The sequence below is a fragment of the Sus scrofa genome, chromosome 1 (genome assembly GCF_054392235.1).
Source record: "Sus scrofa isolate SSC_HxYL_T2T_F1_AM1 chromosome 1, Sscrofa_HxYL_maternal_Yorkshire_Landrace_v2.0, whole genome shotgun sequence".
In the NCBI taxonomy this organism is placed as follows: domain Eukaryota; kingdom Metazoa; phylum Chordata; class Mammalia; order Artiodactyla; family Suidae; genus Sus; species Sus scrofa.
The window spans coordinates 146,587,335-146,605,547 of NC_139383.1; the positions used below are offsets into that span (position 1 = coordinate 146,587,335).

An 18,213-nucleotide genomic window follows, 5' to 3' on the forward strand; every position below is an offset into this window, starting at 1 on the left:
CCCATCTTGCATTGCCTCACACACCTGAACTCAGCCTTTCACAGGACTCAACAGGCCAGGCAGCCTCACCCCACCAGGAACATGAAGAGCCCCACCAGGCACACTGAGTGCTTCCTTCTGAGTGTTCCTCTCCTGCCCCCCCACCCCCACCCCACACACAGACCTCTCCCTACACCTTTCCCATTCTGAGCACTTCGGAAATGTGGATGGTTGTTCAGCTGAGCTCGCTATTCAAAGTGCTATTCATCTAGCTGGTCTAGTGGCTTCCCACAGATATGAAAAAGGATTCAGTGCACATTCAAATAAATTAAGAAAAACATACTGGGAAGTGGGCTGTTTCAGCCCTGGGATACCTAACTGGTGCCACATGCATCTCCCAGGAGAACAACTGCAATAGCTACTTTCTCCAACCCTGCCCCGGGGGAACGCCATTTAAAGAGCAAGTAAAAACCCCACCTCTTTTACCCTCTGGTGCTGGCCCTGTGTCTTGGGAGAGACGGTAGTCAGAGCCAGGCTTTCAGTCCGCCCCCATGAGGTTGAGGGCTGACAGAAGAGCCTTATCAAGACGTGCCCCACCACACACAAACAAGCAGAGACCCCTGGTGACAGGGGACTGGGAGGACACTGTAACCCTCCAGGTTCTCCGGAAGGGGGTGCGCTGGGGGGGTACCTCACCCAGGACCACTGGACCCAGAGGCCTCTGACTGGTGCCCCCCTCAGGTGCCTGGTTCTCCTGACTCAGCTCTGGTCAAGAGTCATCAGGAGAAATACAGTGAATACAATTCTTGAACACCACGAAATCACTTCCCCAGAAGCTGAGACCCACTCCAAGATCCTGGCTGACAGAATCCCCTGGGCACTCTGGCAGGTCCCTGGAGGTTTTCTCAACAAGAAGCCCCTGGCACAATCAATTATCCCCAAGCCCTGAGACCAGTGTCTGCTTCAGGCCTGCCTCTGAGGATGAATTAACCCTCCACAAAGAGGACTTCAGAGATCTCAACACTCCCAGGACTACCCAGGCCGAACCCACACTGGGTTCCCCTTCAAAACCTCCACGGTGGGCCAGACCCCCGAGCCCCCCACCCCACCCCCACCCCCGCCACAAGGGGTGAGGGACGCGGCGGGGTGCAGGGAACCTGAGGCCCTCCAGCCTTTTGGGTTTTAATTCCTTCTCCTCTCGCTGGGGGAAAACGCCTCATTGGAAAAGTTCGGGCAGATTCCCTTTTACACGGAAAATGTTTGGGTTAGCTTTCTGGAAAACCGGGTGGGAGGGGGAAAAAAAGGAGATGCTTGAGGCAGGAAAGGGGAGGGGGTATCCAATGCTGGCTGGGAAGGGAGACCCCCCTCCCCAACCTGGGAGGGAGAAAGCAGGCAAGCAGCGCGCGCCTGCGCACGCACGCACACACACACACACACACACACACGAACACACACACACAACCCCGCCTCCATCGCAGGGAGGAAGCCCCCCACCCCCACCCCAAACCGCAAGGGCACATTTGGGCCTGCACAGGGGCCCTCGGGAAGTAAACAAGTCTGGGGCGTTTTACGCATGCGCGGGAGGCCAACCTGGCCGCCACTCTGGTGATGGAAGGCAGACTCGGGCAGGGGCTTCCAGATGTGAAACGCTAACTGGCTTTAATAGCTTGAACCGAACAGGAAATATTTTTCCAAAGCCAAAAGAATGTAATCTTTTCAGTACAATGTAAAATGCTTTTATGAAAAAAGGCACACCGTTGAAATGATAATTCATTGCAGACTGTAAAGAAACCAAAATCCCCCAACGAACCCGGAATTTAAGAATTTACTTTAAACGCCTGTTGGCTGTAGTCAACCAGAAAACAAAAGCAGAGATCGATCTTAATGCATTCTTCAGGGGAAAAGGCTGACTTATTCAGGATCTTCGTACTATAGCTTAAGTTTTCAGGGCTTCATGAATGGCCTCCACGCCCTCCTGAGCTTGTCCACTGCTGCTCCAGCCAGGTAAGGCCTACTGTTCCAAAGCTTTCCTCATGCTTTTCGGTCCTCCCAACGTAAACAGCAAAGCCAACAAAGGAAGGCTTTGAAAAGAAGCAATGCTCTGCACTTATCCATTCAGCATCCTTTGCAGAATATTATTCTCTCCAAATACCACCTCACCCCAAAGATTAGGAAAATTCTTTCACTTTAGCAAAGTGCAGTTTTTCTCATATTAGACTATAATTATGAGAAACATTAATAAAGAGGTTTTAAATTTTACGATCCCCACTTTTTAAGAATTTCAACTTTACTGAAAGCCTCTGTCAGTAACTGCATGGCATAGGTCACTGGAAAAACTGGCTGTGATCAGAGTTGACATTCTTTTTCTTTTTCTTTTTTGCTCTTTAAGGCTATAACCATGGCATATGGAGGGTCCCAGGCTAGGGGTCAAATCAGAGCTGTAGCTGCTGGCCTACACCACAGCAACACAGGATCCAAGATGAATCTGCCACCTATTCCACAGCTCATGGCAACACCAGATCCTTAACCCACTGAGCAAGGCCGGGGATTAAACCTACATCCTCATGGATGCTAGTCAGATTCGTTAACCACTGAGCCATGACAGGAACTCCGAGAGGTGACATTCTTGAACTACAGAAAGCACAATTCTTACTCGTGATAATATGTTAAAACAATTTTTTATGCTTACTTTTCTTTATTTTTCACATAAGCTGTCTGGTTATTTTCTTTGCAAATTAATTTTCCTCTAAAGGAACTTAATGGAAGAAAGAATCCTTACCATAGAAGAAATCTTCTGAGGGGGTTTAAGTGCCTAATTCTGAGCTTAGCAGAGAGCTTGGAGACTAGTATCTAACCAGAGAGAGGGCATCAGACAAGAAGTATATGAACCCAAGTGTTTTGCATATCCACGGCAGTAGGGTAGTGTCTAAAGGGAGATTTCCAAATGCCACCTTGATGGCTCAGAATTCAGCACCAGGAATTCATCAGGGTTCCTGATATCTAGTGAGGCATGCACTTCAAAGATGCATTTCAAAGGTGTATGCTTCAGGAGATCCCGTTGTGGCTCAGCGAGTTAATGACCCAACATTGTCTCTGTGAGGATTCGAGTTCGATCCCTGACCTCATTCAGTGGGTTAAGGATCCAGTGTTGCTATAAGCTGTGGCAGAGGTCACAGATGCAACTCAGATCTGGTGTTGCCATGACTGTGGTGTAGGCCTAAGCTGTAGCTCGGATTTGATCCCTAGCCCAGGAGCTTCCAACTGCCTCAAGTGCAGTTGTAAAAAGAAAAGAAAAAAAAAATGTGCACGCTTCAAGGAAAATCAGTATTCACAAATGCAAACTTCATCCCAACCCTCCAAAAGCATTCACCATAGGATGCCTTAAAACTGAGAACTACTCTTAACATAAAGTATGATTCCATTTAATTTTTTTAAAAAGGAAGAGGACCATTGCACACAGTGAGAAATACCCACAGTTGTGCAAGGCAGTGTCTGGGGTTTATTTAATATTGAAGAATGCAAGGTTCAGGCCTTCCCTTGGATCATGGCTCAATTTCATGCAAATATCCTGTGGAACACTTCCTTCACAAGATATGATGTGGAAGGAGGTGTCTGAGGCCAGCAAGTATGGAAAAGAGGACCACCTGTGACACTCAGAGCTCACTGCTACAAGTTCTATGCACCTATCAGCTATCAGGACATTTAGACATCCTGCAGCAATGGGATTTGCTTAATCTAGCCTTTATCTCCCAAATTGATTTAACTAGGAAACCCCAGTCCCAGAATATTGACTGACAGATGACAAATCATTCCTTAGAGAAGTGTGCTTTGACATAACATCCAGGCAGGGGGACCCATGACTATCAGACAGGCAGAAAACAGGCAAATGCCTGGAGTTCAAGGACCATGGGAAAAGGGGTCCATGGTGTCAGCAAAGCAATCTTCTACAGAGAGGAGAGGAGAACAGAAGGTGAAGCAAATACACACTTGGATATTTTTGTTGGGTTTTGAAGAGCATCTGATTGCCAAAATATTCTTAGCAAAAGAATTGAAAAAAAAAAGTTGGAAGACAGAATGCAGAATATGTTAGAATTTCTGAGCAGATGAGCAAAATTGTCAGGGAAGGAGGAAGCGCCAGGAAAGGTCTGCAGGTGGTAGCAGGAGAGGTTTCATTACCAGTAATTGACAGGGAGCCTGTTGCTCTGTTATCACAGATTTAGTATTGGCCAACTTGCAACTTGTCATTGCCTTGGCTGAGAATAAATCACTTGTCCTAAATCTAAGATGGTAAAATATGCAGATAACTTGATGTGCCACCCACACGAGGATTTATGTAATCCTAATTGCTTTTAATATGAAGGTCTTGTAATCTGAGCATTGGTGCCTCTTACTCTTAGCAAATGATACCAAGAATAAAATGATTGTTCCCCCTGAGAAGGGGGATGAGGTGGGACTGAAACATACTGTTCCTTTTGCATTCAAAGAGGTATCACACACATTTGGGGACAACTGTGGAGCCCTATTTGGGGCAGACAGGCGGAAATAGCATCTCAAATATCTGCTTCCTCGTGAATGGTAACAGAAGAGGGTTCCTCACCTGACACAACTGTAGGAAGCTCTCAGGTCTGCCGCACCCCTGAACTTAAGCCGCTCTATCCCATGGGGCCATCATTACGGTGCCCTATGAGTGTAATCTTTACCAGGAAGGAAGAGGGCTTTGGCATAGGCTCAGGAGAACATGGAAAACCTGACTCTTTATCCTGAATTAATTGACCAGGAACTTGTAAAAATACCAAACCTCAGTATCAGTAACACCACCGCAACATGTGGTGGCCCTGAAGCTGGTGGGAAAATGCTTCAGGGGAGCAGTTGTCCATCATGGAACCAAAACCCTAAACCACACAGCACACAATGGGAGGAAGAAAAATAATTCGTCATCATCATTAAGCTTTTATCCATTAGTCACAGAATGACATTTCTCAGAACTTACCCCCAAACTGTAGTTGTTAATGGACTTCATAAATTTTCCTCCAGAAATCCCATCCCTATATGTGCATCTATTACACTGCAAACAATATTATTTCTAAAGAGGACCAAAACTGGGTTTCTATCTGGCATGCTTGGACCCATGCAAAGCAACAAGTTGAAAGTAGACTAGCCCCCATTCTCCATGGCCCAGTTCTAGATTAAGCCAGTGCCCCCTGCTTTAGCCCTGGCCATCACACATGGAGAATGGATGGAGAAGAATGGAATTACCTTAAGCCTGGATGATGATTCACTTAGGGAAAGTGCAGTTACTTCCAGTATCTGGAAATGTGTTAAGAAAGCTACCTTTTTGGGGGGGACTTCCTGTTGTGGCACAGCAGAAATGAATCCAGCTAGCACCCATGAGGATGTGGGTTCTATCCCTAGCCTCACGCAGTGAGTTAGAGATCTGGCATTGCCGTGAGCAATGATGTAGGTTGCAGACGTGGCTTGGATCTGACGTGGCCAAGGCTGTGCTGTAGGCCAGCAGCTGCAACTCTGATTCAACCCCTAGCCTGGGAACTTCCATATGCCATGGGTGTGGCCCTAAATAACAGTGAAAAAAAAAAAGGAAAGCTACTTTGGCGGGGGGCACACCCACAGCATGTAGAATTTCCTGGACTGGAGATGGAACCCACACCACAGCAGTAACCAGAGCCACAGCAGTGACAACACTGGATCCTTAACCATTAGGCTACCAGGGAACTCCAAAACACCACATTTTTATAAAGGCACTGGATTCTGCCAGGTAAAACTACAAAGTAGACAAAGAAATACCTACCAAATACAAATATTTACATCTAAGTAAGTACCAGCTCAGCTCTAAACTAAAGGCATTATAAAAGAGAGTTAACATTCTGCCTTCTGTGGCTAAACAAAGCTTCTCAGGTACTAGTTGGGAGAAAAAAAAAGTTACTAGAAAAGTAGTGATATGTTCTCACATTAGAATGTACCCTTTTAAATTTTTGTACAGTGTTTTCCCATGTACAGAGGACAGTTATACTCCCTCGCTTATTTGAAACTTATATCAACCCTTTGAAGTCAAGAAAGAACAAAGCACTAACCCCATCAGATGTGGAAACAGGTTCAAAAATGGAAAGTTAGTAATGCGGCTGAGACTCAAAACTCAGGTCTTAAGATTCCCATCAAGGCCTTCACCAATTCCTGTACATATATGTTGTCAAAGACCACACAATATGTACCCGCAGCAAATGACAGCCAGTGCTCAATATAGCAGTTTAAAATACCTGCCTTTCCGAGGATGAATAATATTCCATTTTACCCTCACACACACGCACGCATACTTCCCATTTTGCTTATCCATTCATCTGTCAATGGTCACTTGGGTTGCTTCCACTTTTTGCCTATTGTGATAAGTGCTACCATGAATACAGACCTAGAAATAGCTCTTCCAGTGCCTGCTTTTACTTCTTTTGGGTATAGACTCAGAAGTGGACTTGCTGGATCATATGGTGATTCAATGTTTATTTTTTTTGAGGAACTTCCATACTGCACAGTGCCTGTACCACTTCACATTGCCACCACTAATGCACAAGGGTTCCAGTTTCTCCACATTCTCACCCAACACTTGTAATTTTCTGCTTTATCTGATAACAGCTATGCAAATGGTTGTGAGGTGGTATCTCATTGTGGTACTGATGTGTATTTCCCTAATGATCAGTGATGTTGAGCATCTTTTTACATGCTTACTGGTCATTTGTACATCTTTGGAGAAATGCCTCTTCAACTCTTTTGCCCACATATTAATAATTTTTAACAACTACTTTAAAAAGCTTGTAATAATTAGAAAGACATGAATTCACAAAGAGGCTACATGGTGAGGCTGATGTGGTCTAAATGGGCTACCTGCACAGGCTTCCTCACAGCACCTGCATCAAAGTACATTGATGCTACCTCTGCCTGATGTCCAGCTGGACCACACCCCCAAGAAAGGGGGCAGAAGCTGGGAAATAGCTGCAGTGAAAAGAGGACAGGCTGAGTGTTTACTGTCACTTGGAAAACCACATTAAGGCTTGGAGGAAAAAAAACTACTACCTGTTTTTAAAACTATAATAGTAGTAGTAGCAGCAGTAATACCCGGAGGCCTCTGTGATCCCTGCTCCCAGAGCCTCTGCCCAAGGGTGACCTCATTGTAGCCCAAAGTCTTTCTGGTCCCCTACGGTCCTGGAAAGAGGTCTTTTGGGACCTGGATCACATTCAATAGCAACCTCACAGCAAAGGTTTGAAAAACGCTTCTGCTAAAAAGCTATTTTATAAATGTATAATATAAAACAATCATGGCCATCATTTAGGAACTTTCCTACCATTGCCAGACACCATACTAAGTGCTAGTCAATACACTGGTAAAAAAGCAGAAATAGCCTCTGCTGTTACAGAACTTACAGCCTGGTCAGGAGACCCAAAAGCAGTTAAATACCTCGATGGTATGGAGGGAAGTAAGTGACAAAGGAGGTGGGAGACAGGGGACAGGATGACATGGGAATGTGTCTCTAAGGAAGTAAACTTTGAGCAGAAGAACTGAAGAATAAAATGCACGCCTCGTGCAGATCAGGGCTAAGGGCCACCCAGACTTAAGGAGCAGCCCATGCACGAGGAAGAAAGGAGCAGAGGGAGTCAAAGAGCTCAAGTGCGGCTAGTATGCCTGCAGCATGGCTGGACAAGGGAAGATGGGCAAGAGTCATGGGAAGCAGGCAGACAGGGGCCAGAGTAACAGGACCCTGGGAAAATTCCATACTTCAGGTTTCAAGAAAAATGCAATAAGAGACTACTGAAGGGTCCTCAGTGGGGCATGATAACTGGAGTGTGTGTTTCCTGCTGCCTCCAGAACATACTGCAGTGGGAAACCCAAATCAGAGGCAGAGCAAGTTGATTCAAGTGATGATGATGGCTTAGACTAAGACTAACAATGGCAGTGAAGATGACAAAAAGGGGATGGCAGGGTTGAGCTAGATGTTGGTAGTAGACAAGTCAGAACATGCTGCTAACTGGTGTGTGGGGTGAGGGGCCAAGCTGACCAATATTAGTCCTTCCCCTCCATATAAGTCAATGAAATTCAACAAGCAGCTTTCATATTGTGGCATATTTATAAACTAACACTGAAATAAATAAATACTAACATTGGAAACAGCCAAATTCTGTTAAGAGCCTAGCTTTTTCCAAAGGGGGAAATTGATGAAACTGCCAACAGAATAAGATGTACATTATTCTAAAACACTATTTTCCTTGAGGTATTACAAGCTGAACCCATCTGAAAACACAGATGATGCATCCACAAAAATGATGCCATCTTGTCAGACCTCCCCAACATCAGGCCACACAGACATGAGGGCATGTGGGCAAGAGCTTTGGGGTCATTCAGCCCTGATTTCAAAAATCTCTAACATATGATGAAATAAACTGCCACAAAAGAGTCAGCACAAACTATAGCCTCAAACCCACAGAGACTGTAGATACTGAAATTATCTAACACAGAAGCTAGAGATATGAAATATGTTTAAAGCAGTCTAAATAAGGAATGTAAAGGACCAAGATTTTTTTTTAATTTCCTAATAATATTCTAGGGAGAAAAAAAGTAGAGCATAGAAATGAATGGCTTAGTGGCCAATGAACTAGAAAATACCTGAAGAAATTACCCAGAATGCAGCTGAAAAAGAATAAGTGGAAAATATGAAAGGCAGGTTAAGAGAGAGAGAGGGTAGAAAAATGGGGTCTGGCGAACAATGTAACTGAACTTCCAGAAGGAGGGAAAAAGTAGTTAACAGTCAAGATTTGAAGAGAGACTGATTGAAATTCTTCCAGAAATAATGAAAGACACCTATCCTCAGATGGTGGAATCCTAACTAAACACAAAGCAGGAAAAAATAAAACTCACCTCCTAAACACAATGTGGTCAAGCTGCAAAAGAACAAACACAAAAAGATGACCATGAAAGCTGCCAGAGGGAAAGACCCTCTTAATAGCAACTATGGAAGCTAGGAGACGATGGAAGAACATTTTTAAAGTGTTAAAGGAAACTAACTTTCATCCTCCATCAAGCAGAAGCAACTTCCAAGAATGTGGGTGAAATAAAAAACTTTTTAGAAAAACAAAATCTGAGTTTACTACCAGCAGATCCTCACTAAAGTTTTTTCTACAGGATGCCTATCAAGGGAAAATAAATTGACCTCAAGAGGAAATTAGTCAAGAAGGAATGGGAGCAAAGAAAATGAGAAACATGTGGATAAAACCCAAGCCAGTGCTGACCATACAGAACAAAAACATCTAATTTAAGAAGATAAAAACATCATAATAGAACTAAGGAAGTAATTGGAGTGAAGACATTCTAAGGCCCTTATATGATCCCAGAAAAAGTATAAAACTGATTAATTTCAGGATTAATTAGAGCTAACACGCATATTAAAATGCCTAAGCCCCTGAAAGAATAGGAATATAGATATTAAATTTCAAAATAGGAGAGAGAAAAAATGGAATTAGAGCCGGGGGGGGCAATCTCAATTTAAAAGAAGGCAAGAAATGAAAACAAGATGACCTGTCAATATTTGTATTTAATTTTTATGATTAAAAACATATTCATCAACAAATACTAGGCTATGCTTTTGCACAAGGACAAATTTTTATTAGTGTTTTTAGCCAAGCATTTTTTAATATCTTAATAATATTTTTATTCAATTATCATGCATTTTGAGAAGACACAGAGCAATTCCTTTCCTTCTACATAGCTTACAAAAACATTTTTCCAAGACGTTCTAATAGCCCAAATGTGGGCAACGCACATGCATTACAGAAATCACTCATTGGAAAGTTCAAAATGAACAACCAAGTAAAATTCACTGTTTGGGCCTGGACCCCCTGAACCCACATGCACACACTCACCCAAACTGGTCCACTAAGCAGCATTCACAGAGCACAAGTGGGTGGGGAGACAGCACTGTCAGTGGAAGTCTCTGCAATGTTGGTCCCCCCACCTCCCCCGCATCAACTTCTCAAGCACCTCCACTGAATAGAACGTTCAGGGTATTGGATGAGGGGTAATGCAAAGAAGAAATCAATACGCCTTTCTCTGTCAATGGAATTTTTGAGTGGTGGTTAGAGATTTGGTTTCCAAAAAAAAAGCATTTATCTTAATCTGTGCAAGACAAGGAAATCAAGTGGTCTAGAAGGGTTGGGGCCTTAGGAGCCCTGGGCACACACACAAAGATGTGAGCTCCCCCTCTGCCCTCTGCCCTCAGCTTTGGGGCCCTGTGGCTGCCCTGCTTCGGAGGAGCAAAGAAGCATGGAATTGATTCTATGCCTTGACGGACAATAGGCATTTGGTTTAAGCAGGAAATGAAGCAGTGCCTGGGCATGGGGAACGCGAATGCAAAGGGTCTGATGTGAGGGTGCTCTGAGAGGGCCAGAGAAGCAGGGAGAGAGACACGCTTGGATTTCGACGGACAGTGGCCTTTGAATTCATACAACCTGGGTGTCCCACCCCCACCAAAGCTCCCTGACAGCCCGTTTTGGAAAAGAAAACCCACAGCAGAGGATGGGTGCCCTAAAAGGCATGGAATTTGTAAACCACAGCTGTTACATCCTAATCAGCATTATGCAGAGGCCCCAGACTTTCAGTTGCTACTGACAGTCATTTAACTGCAACCTTACCCCAACCCACACAATAGCCCTGATTTTAAAAGTCACCTGACCCCAGGAGCCTCTGACCAACAAGTGTGTGCTTGAATTTTGCCCTGAAGTTGGTTTCCGTACCACTCGGCAGAGCAGAAAACATAGTCATCTCCTCTAATCCTCTGTTGGGAATTTCCCAGGGCTGAGCTACAAATAAGAATGTCATCAGAGGAGCCAGGAGCCAGCTGCTGTCAGGAACCAACCCAGCTAAGGCCAATCAGCCGGTCACCAGACTAGGGTTTCAAAGGTCAGAAAGACAACACCTCAGTGCCCGCTCCCTTCCCACTGCACGGCCTAAGTTCTGGCCACCAGGTCACTCACTCCATCCTGCCAGGCCATGGCAGGAGCCAGGGGAGGTCAGGACACCAGACATCTCTGGCCCAGCTTCATACTGCAGAGATCCCTGTTTAACAAGACGTAATACAGCTCTTGATGCTACAGATGAGGGTGAACAAACCATCTATAGGACGGAAGGCATGGCAAAGAATCACCACCAACAGACAGGTAACATACAAAATGCCCAGGCCATTAGGAGAACCCACTCAGGACCAGGCCTTCCCAGGAAGAGTGGGACCCCTGTAATGACATTCCAGGGAATCGGCTGATGAGTGGCACTCCACTCCAGGGAGTACTGCTCTAAGCATTACCTTAATTGGTCCTCATAGTAAATAGTAAACACAGACGCTATTATTATCCCATTTTACTGTTGAGGAAGCAGAGGCACAGAGATAAAGTAACTTGCCTAAGGTCACCTGCATCACCCCACATCCCCATACACACAGGCTTCAAAATTCTGGCAGCAGGAGATCCCGCTCTGGTGCAATGGGATTGGTAGCATCTCTGCAGCACCAGTCACAGGTTCAATCCCCCACTGACACGATGGATTACAGGATCTGGTGTTGCTGCAGCTGCAGTGTACGTGGCAACTGTGGCTTAGCTCTGATCCCTAGCCCGGGTTCTCCATATGCTGTGGGGCCACCAAAAAAGAAAAAAAAAATGCTCCCAGCAGTCCTTCTATAGCCAGGGAACCAACAAGGTCTTCATCAGCACCCAAAAGGAAATGATTCCTCCCTTTAAAGCACATAGAGTTCCTACTGTGTGCCAGGACACCAGAGCACCAGGACATAAAGATCAATAAGGGTCCTGCCCCCCTACAGGGTTACAGTTTGGTTACAGTGATGGGAGGTGACTGACAAAGTGGACTTTTAGGAACTGTCTTATCCTTTCTGTTCCCTCGCAGTGAAGGAATGGAGACCTGGCCGGGGCATGAAAAGCACTTGGTCTCAGTGATGTGGAGTCCCATTGCCCATCCCTCTGTCCTCCAGTGAGGCCCTGCCCCCCAGGAACTGAGATTCCCCATACTTGGCCAGGTCCTTGTTCCTCTAAGAAAACACTTCTACACCTTGAACTACAGAAGACCCCAAATGGCTGATGAATATTTGATTTTTTTTTGAAGGATTATGTTAACATTGAAGTCATCTCTGAAGAACTGGCTCATGGATTATTACCTTCCTGAGTCTCCATTTGGGGGTGGTGGGGGGAACATCACCCTCTGACAGGTTCCTTTCTCTGGGGAGTCAGACACCACCACCATCACCCCCCAATCTGAACCCCAACACTGCCACTTACTAGCCAGGTGACCTTAGGCAAGTTACTTTATCTCTGTGCCTCTGCTTCCTCAACAGTAAAACTGGATAATAGCATCTGTGTTTACTATTTACTATGAGGACCAATTAAAATAATGCTTTGAGCAATACTTGGGGGGCAGTAAAGAGCTCCTAAGGGTTAGGCTACCAAAAATGTCTTCAAGTCTCCTCCACCAAAATGCAAGGGAAACGCCACCCTCCCTCCCTCATACACCCTCAAGAGCAGCCTTCTCCCTCCTTCTCCGTGGTCTTGTCTCTGCAAATGCTTATGAAACAGTTGGGGCGGGAGGGGGGCGGTGGCAGGGCTTCAGGTTTTAGGTTAAGTGACAGTAACATGCCAACGCCCTGCCCCCCCCCCACCCCGGGCTTCTTTTCTTTCTGGTCCCTCCTCCTTTGTTTTTTTGGTTGTTTTTAGGGTTTTGGGGTGGGGGTTGTTTTTTTGTTTGTTTTTTGCTTTTTAGGGCTTCACCTGCAGCACACAGAAATTCCTAGGCTAGGAGTTGAATCGGAACTGCAGCTGCTGGTCTGCACCACAGCCCAGTAACTCAGGATCCAAGCCTGCATCCATGACCTACACAGAGCTCATGGCAATACCAGATCCTTAACCCACTGAGCAAGGCCAGGGATATTAGTTGGGTTCATTAAGGCTGAGCCACAATGGGAACTCCCCGGTCCCTCCTCCACTGGAATCTCATCACAAGTTCTCAGAGCTTCTCCCTCCCAGAGCCTTTGGGCTGAGCCCTCAGCTCCTCTCCTTCCATCTCCCAGGGACACCCTCCCTAGGTCCCATTAGCTCTGCTCTCTCCATTCAGTGACAGGGGTCCCTAAGAGAGCTCAGAGTCCTTACTGCCCTTTCTAGATTCCCCCTCTGCTCCAGAGTCAGTGTTGCTTTAACTCTTCGGTGTCTCCAGTGGGAAGATACTGAAACATTTTGAAATTACTCTGTTGAGACTGCATCAGGTTTTCTCCTTCCCAGAGTAGGTTGCTTTATTGGCATTACCCCTGTCCCTATACCCCCAAACCAAGCTTCAGAGTCATCACAGATTTTCCTCCTTGCTTGCTAGCTTCCCTGTCTCCAAAGCTCTGCTTTATGACCGGGGCAAACTGTCCAGCACCTAACTTTTCTAAATTGGAACACTAAACCAGATTCCGAAATGGAGATCATAAAATAGGTCATTCTCACAAACGTCGCAACTTTCTGTGTAAACAGAAGGGAAGAGGGGCAAAACAAAGGACGTTCTCTGGGTCTACTCAAAAGTTCACGAGGGGCCCAGCAGTCCACTCTGATGAACACAGCTTCATCTAATCCTTATGAGGCAGGTCAAGTCCCTATTTTATAGACAAAGGGGGATCAAGGTAAAGGACAAGAGGAATAACAGGACTGGGCCGAGCCTGACTTTCTTACTCCTTTTTAGTATAGTCCAAACTGAAATGACAGCGACAGATGGCCTAGTGGAACCCAAGACGGTCTTCAGCATCAGGGAAATTAGACACATACAAACTCTCAGAGAGAGAAAGAGAACATGTGTGTGGCCGGGAACGCGAAGGTGGGCATGTCTTGAATTATTGAGGATACCCCCCCATCCACACACACCAATATTGATACACCATCTACAGAGGCAACTCCCAGGAGAATGTCACATACCCTTTCCTTACATTTCAGTGCTAGAGTGAAGTGGGGACCTGGATACAGCCATGTCTGAAAGCACAATTCCCCATTTCATGCTTCTTTGCTAAAAAGAAAAAGGATTCCCATGTAGGCATGGTTTGCTGAAGCCCTTTATGGAAATGGGCTATCAAAGCTTGGGCAACAGTTCAGCTATGTAAAACTCCAATCCGTTAGGATCTAGCACATGTGGAAATGATTAATGTGCAACTGCTGTGTGTCATCTGGGCCATCAGCAACGAGGAAAGCCACAGCAAACGCTGAAATAAATACAGGAAAATCCTTAAACCATTTAGGCCAACTACACTTTTCCAGAAGATGAAATTACCATTACTTGTCCCATTTAAGCAGAGTAAGATTAGGTAGAATAAGAGCAGCTCTAAAAGTTACAGGAGGAGCTCCCGTCGTGGTGCAGCAGTTAATGAATCCAACTAGGAACCATGAGGTTGCGGGTTCGATCCCTGGCCTCACTCAATGAATTAAGGATCTGGCATTGTCATCAGCTGTCGAGTAGGTTGCAGACGTGCTTGGATCTGGCATTGCTGTGGCTATGGCATAGGCTGGCAGCTATAGCTCTGATTAGATCAGACCCCTAGCCTGGGAACCTCCATATGTCCTGGGTGTGGCCCTACGGAAAAAAAAAAAAAAAAAAAAAGAGTTGGGAGGAACTCTCTGACTCACGGCACCACTCTGAGGGGGAAGGGAAAGGAGAACGCTAAACTGAGCAATTTTGTGTGCAGACCTGCTAAGTGTTCAAAATACATGAGCTATTTCTGTACAGTAAGTCCCCAAGTGGGCAAATTCTCCATTTTGCAGGTGAGAAAGGTGATATCAAAAGTGTGAGTTGTGGCTAAGGACCTGACATTGTCTCTGTGAGGATGAGGGTTTGATCCCTGGCTTCCATCCAAGGGTTAAGGATTTGGCGTTGCCATGGCTATGGTAAAGCTCTAGGATGAGGCTCCAATTTGACTCCTGGCCTGGGAACTTCCAGAGCCTACAGCTGCAGCCACGGAAAGAAAAGAAAAGAAGAGAAAAGAAAAGAAAAGAAAAGAAAAGAAAAGAAAAGAAAAGAAAAAGAAAAGAGGCAAGTTGATTTTTCTTCTTGCCTCAGTTCTCAAACAATAAACTGGCAATAAACAAGCACTCACTATCCACAGTCCTGACGACCAACTTTCCACAAATGACCACAGAAAAATCAAAAACGAAATAGTACTTCTCCCTCTAAAACTGGAGACAAAACCCTTTTTTCAATCTCTAGACTAATGGAAACTTTCAGGGAAGATGTAAATAATTCATACAAATGGTTAATGACCATCTTTTCTCCTTAACTCACTTTCTTCAAAACGGGGGAAATAAGTCAAAATCACAGCTTTTGAATATGGGTCATAAAAACAAGCAATTTGCCCACGTTGGCACCTAATAAAAGGCAGATGAGCTTCCATAAGATTGGGTTTTCCCTCACAGGGATGTGCGGTGGGAGAAAATCTTTGTCTGACTGCATGTGGGTGCAAGGCTCCAGGGCCAAACTAGATGTGCAGGGGACATAAGGACCTGGCCAAGGAGCCCGTTCCTGCCGCTGGTCCCCGCGGAAACAAGATAAGGGTGCAACAGGGAAAGAGGCACTTTCTGGGCATCCAATGACCTTATGCTTGCTCCCTTCTAAACACTCTTTCCTTTGCAGGACCGGTAGAAACCCCTGAGAGTGGCTGTTCCACGTGCTTTCAGACTCAGATGTCGCATGGCTCCGCTCAGTTCTCCAGAGAGGGGGCCGGCAAGGGACGCGTGGGAGGTGGCAGGCTCTGGGGTAGGGGCGGCGCTCCCAAATCCAGACTCGCCTGCCGGCTAACCCGGGTCAGCATGCCAGCTGCGCACCGGACGCGGGGCGGGAAGCTGCAGACCTGGGACGGCGGAGGGCGGGGGCGACAGGGGCGCCCGCCATCACCTGAGGTGCTTTCCTGCACCTTCCCTACCCGGCTCTTCCCATTTCACAGACAAAGCCACCAAGGCTATGGGAAAGCAAGGAGTTCGCCAGGCCAGGTCAGCGGTCGCTACCTTCCCTACCGGGCTCTTCCCATTTCACAGACAAAGCCACCAAGGCTATGGGAAAGCAAGGAGTTCGCCAGGCCAGGTCAGCGGTCGCTACAGGTCGCAACCCCTCGCTACAGGGGTTGCCCTTCAGGATGAGCGCCGGAGCCCCGCGGGTCCCGTCCCCCGACATCCCGGGACGCTAGCCATTACGTTCCCCGGCGGCGACAGGTGCGCAGCTCGCGGCGCCCTGGCGCAGACTCCGGGGAAAGTTCCCCTGGCCCCGGCGCGCTGTTTACGGTCTCGTTTTGCAGCGCAGAGGCCAGTAGCTTTTTGCCCAGCCCAGCCATTGAAACCCGACACTCGGGGTGGGGCCCGCGTGGCCGACGGCCAGGGAGGCGGGCGGGCTCCGGGCCGGCTGGTCGGGGCTCCCCTTACCTGCAGCTCGGCCGCCAGCCTCCATCTCCAAGCTCCTGCTCCCCGGGCGCAGCGCCCCGCCCCGTCCCGCCCCCTCCCCCAGGCCGCCCCCGTCCCCGCCTCCTCTCCTGGGGCTTCCCCGTACCAGCCCTGGGGACTGTCCCTGGTGTCCCTGTTCCCCTCCCTCGCCCTCTGCCCTGGGGCCACAGTCTTGCGTGCCTCGCGAGCGACCCCCCGGCTCCCTACACACTTTGCAAAGCGAACTCACCACCTCTGAGGAGCAGCTGGTATTCCTCTTACAAATGTTGGAGAAGTTGTTCTCATCCCCAAGCGCTTGCCAGTACCCCTCAGCTTGGACGCGATACCCCGATGTCTGCGCCCCTTTCCACTTCCTTCTAGTATTTCTGTTTCTATGGGCTAGCATCCCTTGTAGTATCCCTTTTTGAAAATTTACACAGTCGAAAACTAGCTAGAAGACAATATGCACCCATAATGCAGGACATCCAGTAATCTTTTCCACCATTTTTTCAGTCTTTTCAGGTTTTTTTTCCCCTGACTATAAAGTGCTTTTTCTGATAACTGATGCTTTTATGTATTAAATGTTTAAGCTTGTGCTCACTTGAAATAGCAAAAGTCAATGAGAAGCACCTGTTTCTCTAGTATTTCTTCTTGACTTGTTTCAAGGTGTTTTTTAACGGGAGAGGTGGGGAGCAGGGGTGGTGTCAAAATGCCAATGGCCTTGGAACCCAAAGGCCTGTGGTCAGTGAGCTGGCACCTCCCCTGTTTGGTTGTCAGCTCTGAGGTTTGCCCTTCTGGACTGGCTCCCTTAAGCTACATTCTCAGCCGTTATGATCCTCTACCTCCCAGGATGAGTCTGGAATTCATTTAACTTCTGCCTGCACCCCAGCAAACAGTGGCTCAGAGGAACCTCTTATCTACTCCCTGCCATGTGACCCCAGCTTCGGAGCAACACACCCTAGGGAAGACCAGGGCACCCCCATTTAGAGGATGAAAATGGTCCCAGCTCTACTTCCATTGCACATTATGCAGGATGTATTGACTGTGTCTTAGAGCCCAGAGTCACCTCTTGGAAGTGTGAGATTTCATTTTCTACAATGATGAAAACTCAGAGATCCTTGGATGATAGCATTCTGGGCACTTAACTCCTCCAAATACCTTGTTTTCATTCAGTACATATTTATTAAATTCCTACTATATGCCTTTTACTGTTCTAGATTTAACGTATATTTTTAAAAAGAGCTAAGGAAAAAAATAGAGAGAGGGAATGGGAAGGGAGTTTTACAATTTAAAATAGTTAATTGTAAGCCTTGTTGAAAGGATGACTTTCAAGCAAAAATATGAAGAAAGTCAGGGCAGTAAACATGTAGGAAGGGAAAATGGCAAGGGCTATAGCAAGTGCAAAGGCCCTGAGGTGGGAACAAATCTCTGTGCCTTTGTTGAGCCCCTGAAAATGGTGAATGTTACTTAAGCTGTTGGCACATAGGGCTGAAGGTTCATTAATTTCTGCTGTAAAATGTACTTCTTCAAAGGCCTTGTTACACTTTTTAAGCTTTTGTGTTTTTCTACATACTGACACAGTACCTGATTACATGCTTCCCCCCCCCCCCTTTTTACTGCCACACCCTCGATATATGGAAGTTCCCAGGCTAGGGATCAAATCAGACCTGCAGATGACAGCCTATGCCACAGCCAGCAATACCAGATCAGAGCTTCATCTGGGACCTACCCAGTAGTTTGTGGCAATGCTAGATC

At 46.6% G+C, this 18,213-nt stretch overlaps 1 protein-coding gene across 4 annotated transcripts in view; it reads right to left on the minus strand.

The window, feature by feature from the left end:
• Window positions 1-16,973, minus strand: part of FAM169B (Protein) — a 98,597-nt gene extending 81,624 nt beyond the window's left edge. For 2 of the 4 annotated variants that reach the window (XM_084975513.1, XM_005659772.4), the window contains exon 1: window positions 16,462-16,524. In XM_084975513.1, the coding sequence (XP_084831639.1) occupies window positions 16,462-16,486 (25 nt within the window). In that variant the 5' untranslated portion in view covers window positions 16,487-16,524. Of the gene's footprint in view, window positions 1-9,897; window positions 10,476-16,461; window positions 16,525-16,708 lie in introns of those variants that run through there. The other 2 variants (XM_084975526.1, XM_084975518.1) reach the window with 2 other exon arrangements.
• Window positions 16,974-18,213: the final 1,240 nt, after the last annotated feature.